General features: G+C 38.1%; 1 protein-coding gene across 2 annotated transcripts; it reads left to right on the top strand.

The window, feature by feature from the left end:
* The first annotated feature begins 6 nt into the window (after window positions 1–6).
* On the top strand, window positions 7–9,230 carry LOC145469128 (arginine-hydroxylase NDUFAF5, mitochondrial-like). 2 transcript variants are annotated; one of them, XM_081452807.1, is made up of 11 exons: window positions 89–398; window positions 706–746; window positions 1,790–1,853; window positions 3,387–3,434; window positions 3,965–4,068; window positions 4,457–4,496; window positions 5,065–5,175; window positions 5,912–5,998; window positions 6,562–6,706; window positions 7,843–7,925; window positions 8,197–9,230. In XM_081452807.1, the coding sequence occupies exons 1-11, from the start codon at window positions 216–218 to the stop codon at window positions 8,269–8,271; spliced, it is 981 nt and encodes a 326-aa protein (XP_081308933.1). In that variant the 5' UTR covers window positions 89–215; the 3' UTR covers window positions 8,272–9,230. The 2 variants fall into 2 exon arrangements, 1 of the variants encoding a protein (XP_081308933.1); XR_014042281.1 differs by having other exon boundaries at window positions 7–398; window positions 6,562–7,925; window positions 8,197–8,210.
* The last annotated feature ends 46 nt before the right edge of the window (window positions 9,231–9,276 follow it).

Raw genomic sequence — 9,276 nt, 5'->3', positions numbered from 1 at the left:
TTGGCGATCCCGTAAATTTTTCTAATTTTCCCGCCTTCCCGCCTCGACTTGGTAACCAGCCCTTAACTTGAATGGTTACCAAGCTACTCGCCCCAGATTCCCCAGTGGAATCTCGTTCATCATGGTGGCCAAGTTTACTTGAAAAACATGGCTCTTCTTTTGGCCAAATGGCCTCCTTAACTGTTATATTTGCTTGTTGCTGAGTGAATTTTACAATGTCCTACCACAAGCTTGTCTCTTTGCATTTGTTCAGGCACTCTAGTCTAAGGAGATGTTTTAGTTCAAGAAGGCAAGATGAGACTATTATGAACGTGTTTGATAGGAAAGCAAAGAGAAGGCAAAAGAACAGGGCAGCCCTTGCTGAAAATGTCGCTGTCTACGACTATCTAAAAGATGAAGTATGAAAATGAATGACATTGTTTCTCACAGTAGTTAAGTTTTATATGATAAGCATTGCCGTTTGATACTTTCCCTTTATACTGGGCTAGATTCAAAGCATGACATATAATGCAAACTATTGATCCCCTCTTGTGGGTGGGGTCTAGGGGTGGGCAAATGCACAATTAGGAATATAGAGCTGACAGTTCTTTGTGATGCTTTCAGTCTGGTCTTTTCCTGATTGCCTCCTCACTCCAACCCCTCCACAATGGGAGGGCATGGATATTTTCTGGAATTACTCATTTGACAAAAAATTTCTCCTGTTAGGTTGCTGAAAGAATGGTTGATAGAATAGGAGATGTTGCCAGGTAAACCTTTTTGTTTTAGTAGAGGATGCAGCGCGGGAACCAGACCTTGAGCTAATCCTTGATCTGCTGATCCTTATAGTATAGGCAGGATGCATATCATGATAAAACCTAGTAAAATGACCTACAACCCTGGAGAAAACTGCTGAGACAGTTTTATTAATGTTTTAGATGCATGTGATACTACATTATAATCAAATCACATCAAAGTTGCCTGGCCTCCCCTGTCTCCACTCATTAGGAGTGATGGCCTCATGGTTAGTGCACTCAATTCTGGATCAAACAGTCCAGGTTCAAGTCCTAGCTGGAGACATTGGGTTGTTTTCTTGGGCAAGACACTTTACTCTCGCAATGCCTGTCTCTATCGAGGTGTATAAATGGGTACTGGGGAATTTAATGCTGGGGGTAAAAATATGCTACAGAAATCGGGATGGGCTCTAGCCTGATGGGCCAGTTGGCTCGTATGTAGACCTTACCTTTATTTTACCTCACACAACTGTGTCTGTACCCAGTCAGTGTTGTTTTGGTCTGGAAAACAATGGACACAATTCTTGTCTTATCCCAAACAACATTGCTCCATTGCTCCACCATTCATCAATTGACAATGCTTTGGAATTTTCAGTAGAACGGTAAAATGAAGGAATACTGTTTCAATTTGTCTCGACTAGTTCTGTCCAGGCCTGCAGCTCTCTGAGAGTTTTCAGTAGCTTACTGGGGATTCTTGATATTTCTTTTTCTGACCATCCCATGCTCATGACAAGATGATCAACATTGTATCACAAGTCTGAAGAGTTTGTAAATAACCTGCATGTACAATGAATGATGTAGTATCCTGTTCAGTCAAAAGGCTACACATGGACTGAGATAAAACACCTGGTCAGGGACAGAAGGGAATGGAAGCAATATTCGTCAGTGGCCTATGCGCCAAAATGGAGTGAATATTTTTCAGATCAGACAATGAATGAGACTGTAAGGAAACTGCGTAAATCACACAAAATAGTGACTGAGGTACTTTGAAATCACACAAAATATTATTTTTTTCTCAGGTATTTTCCAATGGCTCTGGATCTTGGATGTGGACGAGGGCATATTTCAAAATACCTAACAAAGGTTTGTAAATTAATCAACATTAGTAATAGTAATTGGACCAAGTGGAGTGCAATTCAGGGAGTAATCGCACGAGTAATTTTGAAATCGGACGAGCATGAAGCGCGAGGCCAATTTGAAATTACGCGTGTGATTACTCCCTGAATTGTATGACACAAGGTCCAATTACTAATTTGTCATATCTATAACAAATTTCGGAATAAAATATGCCTTTTGAGAACTTGTTTTGAGCGAACATGCTCTGTAGTACTTTTCATGAGCTTTGAAAACTGTAGAAAACATTGAGAAGGAAGCCATTAAAGCACAAGTAATTGATGTGCGAATCACGAGGGTATCCAATTACAGGTATCCAAGTACAAAAAGTTCAAATTGGACACCTGTAACTGGACACCCATGTGATTGTGTGCCGATTTATGTGACAAATAGGAGCGCGGAGAGCCAATCATGATCAAGAATTTTGTTATAGATATGATTAAAGGATAAATGGGAGGAAAGGGGAAGGGATAACTTGGCTCCTTAGAGATGCTATTTCAAAAAGTTATTTAAAAGCTGAGTTCTTTGGATACTCATGGTATTGCAACAGTCTTAGCAATATGTTAGCTTGGAGAAAAAGAAAACCTAAATGCTCTTGTGGACATGATCAGGAGCCCGGCCAGTCACATCATTTTGAATTATATTAGCCATGTACAAAATTGGCTTTAAATTGAAGGAAACATGAAAATGAGAGTTCACTAACAAAGATAGAAAAACACTATTAATTAAAAGAGATAATAATAAACCATAAAGGAACAAGGATATTTAGGGATGCAGAAGATTAACACAGATTACAAATGACGAACTGTAAAAAGTTAGGTTAAACCTTACACAAACTGTGCACAAACTATGACCTAGCTCCTGTAAAGTAAACAGAACTCTGAACCTGGCTGTTCAAAGCACAATAAAACTAAATAAATCCAAAATAAGAATTTTGATCTGGATGGTGCAAAACTTGGTACTAAGAGAACTTGGTAATTACAATCTTTCAGATTTACGATTGCGTGTTTTTCTTTCTCATTAGCAAAGCTTAACATGTATTGTTGTTTTCCCAAACTTCCAGAAGTGTTTCATTAGCTTAACTCCTTGAGTGCCTGACCATTGTGTATGTTATATGCCATGTGTACCATTTTCACTGAAAATTGGTGTCTAGTAAACAGCTTCAAATGCCATAAGCTTTTTCACTGAAGCTATAGACTTGTATAAATTTTTTGAAAGGTCATAAAATTTATCTTCATTGTGGTTAATTTTGGCGAGGTTGACATAATTTAATATCCATGTGATGTCACAGCCATGCGAAATTACATATAGTAGTCTCCTGATAAACCTCCTATGAATCATGGTACCGATAGAAGTTGTTTCTGGTTATGATCTCTTAAAATTTGGATATACTCAGTATGTCATATAGGCACCTTAAGGGGTAAAATCATGATGTACTGAGTACGTCATATAGGCACCCAAGAGGTTACATTGACTTAAAGCTGTTGTTTTAAATGTTTGTAGGAACAAGTGGGAACTCTAGTCATGACTGATATGGCAGAAAATATGCTGGTAAGAATGCACAGCCTGCATAGCAGCAGACATTTCAGTACCAGCTAAGAGTTTCTCGCCTGCTGGTCATGCTAAAATTGGGGTAGGAACAAGCAATTGATGGAGAGGGGGAGCCCTGGGTTAGAAAAAAGTGCCTTTCAGTTATTTAATTTCCTTCTGGACTTTCAAGTAACTTTTCACTTGATGTGAAGGGATCACAGGCAAGTCTTTCACCTCTCTAAATCATTAAAATAGAAACCTAAGACTTTCTGAGCTGGAATTCAATTTTTTTATACATGTAGAGCCCTAAGGGGGGTAGTGGAACCAACTTCATCAATTTGCTCTCTTCCCAATTTATGTTCAACTAGACTTGGCTTGTTCTTCCTCTCCTAGGTGATGCTTGCTGCACATATTAGTAAGAATTAAGTCACAAAAGACAATTTATGGCAGATCCTCTAATTTGTGTTTAATGATTGCTAACATATTGGACTTTGATGTGGAGCAGTCCTTTAAAAAATTTGTTTACTGTAAATTATGTTTTTTTATCCTAGACTCAATGCCAGCCTTGTGAATTTCCAACCCCAAAGGTTGTGGTAGATGAAGAATTCCTACCTTTTTCTCAAAACACGTTTGATCTTGTTGTTAGTAGTTTAAGGTATGCATTTGAGATTCAAATATTAGATATTTCAAGAAGATAATCACCTTGAGTTGTGGAAAGTGGAAATGTCACTCTTAGGTTTTTCCATGAAGAAGATCCAGTTGAAAGGGTGCATGGAAAAAAGCCCCAAGTGACTCTTGCTCTCATGTCAAATTCTCCTTTTCATCTCAAGGAGGTGAAAAGCAATTTGCTAGGAGAATCTTGCAGTCTATCATACATGTATATATCAGTTACAGTAGGGTCTATTTCCATGTACTCCTTCAATTGAGAGTGACTTTGTTTTAGATGCAAAAAGTTTCTTCAGTCTGGTTAATGTTAAGTGGGTGATCTTACAATTACCTTGCATGTCCTCAATTATTGTCATTGATTTTTGTTCCTTTCACAGCCTTCACTGGGTTAATGACTTACCTGGAACATTTAGACAGGTACAGATATACATGTGTCTAAGGGATAGGCCATGATTATGTTTGATTACCATAAGATTGTAATTTACAGGTCGGAGTAGCTATTTGCAAACAGAGCTTTCAATCATACTTAGAATTTGTTTTACATCACAACCAGGATTGCACAGTGGTGCAGGGCAGGAAAAAACCCAGGTCTGATTGCCCGGGGCAAGTAAATTCTGCTCTTGGGCAAGTGAAAAAGAAAGTTTGCTGGTCCAGTGGGGAAGTCAAATTAGCCTCAGTAGTTGTTAACCAGTGATAATTTCCAATCAAAAATAATTTCAAAACTTATAACCACAAGATGAGCTAAACAATGATTTGAAAGCATGGATTTTAAAATTTTAAATCCAAGCATACTTTGCTCGTTTTTGTTGGGTGCCTGTTGGGGGCAACTGAAAACTGAAATGTACTGGCCCACTGCGCAACTGGATTTCAAGTTTTTTCCTGCCATGTGGTGGTTGTGAATATTTTGAACTGTCACCGCCACTTATGAGAGTGGTCAGAAGGAGGACTTCAACTTTCAATTTGTTGCATTTAAATTCCATTATAGATTATTCACTGCCTGAAAGAGGATGGAGTCTTTATTGGGGCCATGTTTGGTGGAGATTCACTTTACCAGTTGAGAGCCTCACTACAGCTGGCTGAAACTGAGAGGGAGGGGGTAAGTGTAGTCTAAATGCATGTATAAGAGAGGGTGGGTGGACAGAGATAGATTGGTTACTGTAGAGGTTTTCAGACAAATGAAAGAAAAGATCTTAAAATGGAAACAAATTTTAGAAAAGAATTGGTGGCAAAATAATGTGAAGTTTGTTGAAATATTAAAGAGATGTTGATTAGTTGGTCACAAGTGAGGGACAATCAGAGAAAAATCTAGAGATCATATCATAATCAGGGATATGATATGAGGAGCTATCATCATATCAGGAGTAAAGAGTAAATTAAAAGAAAAATTAGTGAGATCTACAGACCAGCAACAACAACAGTTTATTTCTACTAATGTAAACAACTGAAAAGAATTTACAAGATTATAATCATAAATAAATAAATAAAACAGTACAGTACATACAGTAGTGGAACACCCAAAATAACTAAAAAGCTAAACTAGTTGGTTGACTTGTAATTATAATAATTAAAAATGTGAGAGTCAGGAAAGAGGCACAACAAATACATTGGTACACATAAATATCATAAACTTGGTACAAGAGTAAATATACACAACGAAACAAAATAAATAGATATAAACCAGGGACATAGATGGCAAGAGTGATGGACAGATGCAGTAGCAAGTAACAAATTTGGTCAGGGAATTGCACTGGATAGGAAACACTGGAAATAAAAAAGCATTAGACTAGAAAGGCTCAGAGGGGATGACAATTTTTGCATGTTTATATCTTTAGGGATTTGCTGCTCATATTTCACCATTTGCAGAAGTTAGAGATCTTGGAAATCTGCTGACAAGAAGTGGATTCTCACTGACAACAGTGGTAAGTTGGTTGTGATTCTGATTTCACAAATTATTCTTACTAATGTTAAAAAGACATGACACAGATGCCAACCTAAAAAAAAAAAAAAAATGAAATTCTGGAGATCACTATTTTTACCTTCTCAACTCTAGAAAAAGTTGTTTCAGTATATGTACAAGTATGGTTGTTTAACTTCAAAAGTTTTGTCAAATATCCAAATGTAAACATGTTCCCCTGAAAAAATATATATAAAAGAACAGGCAAAAGAAGTGTGAAAAGTGTAAGTGACCCTTCCTATGTATTGGGAGATTTTGTGACCTGTATGGTGGACCAGAAGAATCGGTCTGTATCCAGGAGACTCCTGGATAATGTGAGAGGGTTGGTTTGAAATTTAACCATGTTCTGCTAAAATTGTTTTCCTTTATGAGTTATAATAATTGGTAGCCATTACTAGCTGATTTTTGTAATTAGATCTTGATAGACATACACAGCTAGACTAGCACTAACTATCTGCAGGCCAGTCTAACTGTTAGAATGTAAACTGAGGAATGACAATAGAGATCAATTGATATTTATATTTTTAGGATTTTGATGAGATAACAATAGGATATCCAAACATGCTTGAACTTATACATGATCTGAAAGGAATGGGTGAAAATAATGCCGCATGGAATAGAAAGACATTGCTACACCGAGACACAATTCTAGCAGCTTCTTCTGTTTACCAGGGTAAGTATTTTTTCAACCAGTGTGTGTTTATAAGGAGAAGTCCACACAGTAGATATTCGGTAAAAAAGGTGAACGTCTGTATAGGGCAAAGTGCTCTACACAGCCTGAGCTTATCTCAGTTTCTGTATCATCTAACACCTAGGAGACAGTGTTCTACTCCCCCCTGGATTGGATGCTAGAGTTCATTGCAGGGTTACATGGACTTGCACCCCAGCATTAAATTTGCCAGTACCCATTTAATATACCTTGGTGGGGAGAGTTACTGTGAGGGTCAAGTATCTCACCTAAGAAGAACACAATGCATTGACCAAGACCAACCTGGACTGCTTGATCCAGAACCTAGCACACTAACCATTAGGCCAGTGTCTTTCCACATGCATTACACAGATCTTCCTCAGAACCACCTTGGTGGCTACAATCATGGACAAAAGTGTTGACACATTTGAGCAAAACAAACACTTTCTATCAGCATCCTTCCATAATTACAAAAAACATATTTTTTGTCGATAGCCAAACCCCCCTCTCTCCCTTTTCAATGTTGAAATATGCTCCGTGTCACTGTCATGTAGTTACAACATTGAAAGGGGAAAGGGGGTCGAAATGTGGAAATAGGAGGTTGAAAAACTCACCCGTTCAACGAAACAGGTCTTTTTTCGGGAAGTGTCTCAACTGCTTTTGTCCATGATTGTAGGTCTCCCGCTTGCAGATTGCTCTGTGCCTAGAGGTACTTTTTTTTGTCAACAATATAGTGGCTAAATTTTAGACTAATAATTCTTTTGCATTGGTGATCAGGAGACAAAAGCTAAGATTTATTGAAGCAAACAAAAACCAAATTAGGGAAGTTAAAGTTGCAATGTGTAGTTCTAGGAAATATCTGTACTGACCCCACACTTTTCCCCACATTTTTTTTCCAAGACCCCCCTCCCTCTGGAAATTTCAATTAAGCTTCATACATTTCTTTAAACTGTTTGGTCTTAGAGAAACTCCCCCCCCCCCCCCACAAGAAATTCCAACTTTGTCTGTGGGGAGCATGCATGTTAATGGCATAAAAGATAGAGCCCAGTTAAACAAGAGTTAGCAACTAGTAAGTAGGCCTGAGTAGACCTTGTCCTCTTCTTTGACACGTTTTTTTCCAGATATGTATGGTCTAGAAGAAGGTGGCATAGCAGTGACATTCTTTGTGCTTTATGTGATTGGTTGGAAGCCCCATGAATCCCAGGTGAACAACTAACCCCTCAATATTGATTTTGTTGGCTTGAATCATAGGTCTGCAATGCGTACAAAAGCTGGGTATGACGCATTTTTGGTATGGAATGCATGTAGAAACCAAATGTATAAGTATGTTATTCCACTGTACTCATAGTAGGGCTCTTAGTAGTAATATGTAATGATATTTTTTTCCTTATTGGTATCATTTAATGCTGTGTAGTTGGTGGCCTTTCACACTGGACAAGTTTCAAAAACTAATTCTTGTCTCTGTCAATTTTCAGCAAAAGGCTGCCACACGTGGCTCTGCAACGGCAAGTTTTGGTGACTTAGCGAGTCTAAACAAACCAAAGGAATAAAACTATCATGTTCCACAGATGAGTGCTACATTCTGCCAGTAGGTTCATCACAATGCCTGGAGTACATGTAGCCATGCCTACTTTCTCAAAAGACTTGTTTTATGCCACCATCTTTGCTCCAGAGAATATCAGCTGCAAGGGCTGTTGTGAACATAAAATAATGGATGTGGACTAAAGAAAACTATTTTTCTGCACATGCTAATTTTACTGCTTTCCTAACAGTGATCAATGACAAAATATCTTTGTGCAGATATTATGCTTTGTCATGCAGACAGGTGATGGGAATTAAAAAGACTGTGTTAAATTTACGTTAGGACCAAATTCTTTCGCTCAATATCATAGCCCCTGGTAATGCTTTTATCAGTCAAGGGACTGTGGCCACAGATGAGTTTCTTGCACTAACAAATGTCTGCCTGTTGTTTCAATGCACAAGTTTCGTGTCCTACCTTGGTCTGAGGTTTTTCTTAATTTCTCATCTCATGCAGAGAAAAATCAAGAAAAACATCTGGGACCAGGGTATTCACATCCCGACACCCTTTGAAATTCATTGCTATTAATCCCAGAAGTCTGTTGAAATGGCACTTTTTCAGGCTGTTGCATGCACCGTTGGTTTCTTTCATGGATTCCAAAATGTGATCACATGATGATGAATTTCATGATGGTGCAATGAGTGAATCTCCTGCCGTGAGCCAAGTTGCTGCAGTTTGTTTGCACTTTTGTTGCGTTTTGCCTTTTCTAGCAAGATACAATTCAAGATATGATACTGAGAGGAGTTTGACAAATGCAAAATCCATCGCATGGATAAGATTTGCCTCAAATTTGGTACTTTTGAGGAATTTGCAACTGCTCTGCTGCAAACTGTGGCCATCTGCGCCAAGAGATGTTTGTCATCATATGATCACTTTTTTTAATTCATGGCTGAAACCAATAGTACATGAAATGACCTGGGAAAAAAAGCCATTTCGACAGACATCAGGGATTAATAGTAAAATTAAAATTAATATC

Source organism: Orbicella franksi, chromosome 15 (assembly GCF_964199315.1).
Source record: "Orbicella franksi chromosome 15, jaOrbFran1.1, whole genome shotgun sequence".
In the NCBI taxonomy this organism is placed as follows: Eukaryota; Metazoa; Cnidaria; class Anthozoa; order Scleractinia; family Merulinidae; genus Orbicella; species Orbicella franksi.
This window is presented reverse-complemented; position numbering and strand designations above follow the sequence as displayed.

Bases quoted from the DNA above. Each gene is read 5' to 3' on its own strand.
- LOC145469128 (XM_081452807.1), top strand. From the start codon at position 216: ATGTCCTACCACAAGCTTGTCTCTTTGCATTTGTTCAGGCACTCTAGT. The intron at 5,176-5,911 runs GTAAGTGTAGTC...TTATATCTTTAG, and splicing joins CTGAAACTGAGAGGGAGGGG to GGATTTGCTGCTCATATTTC. The intron at 7,926-8,196 runs GTGAACAACTAA...GTCAATTTTCAG, and splicing joins GGAAGCCCCATGAATCCCAG to CAAAAGGCTGCCACACGTGG.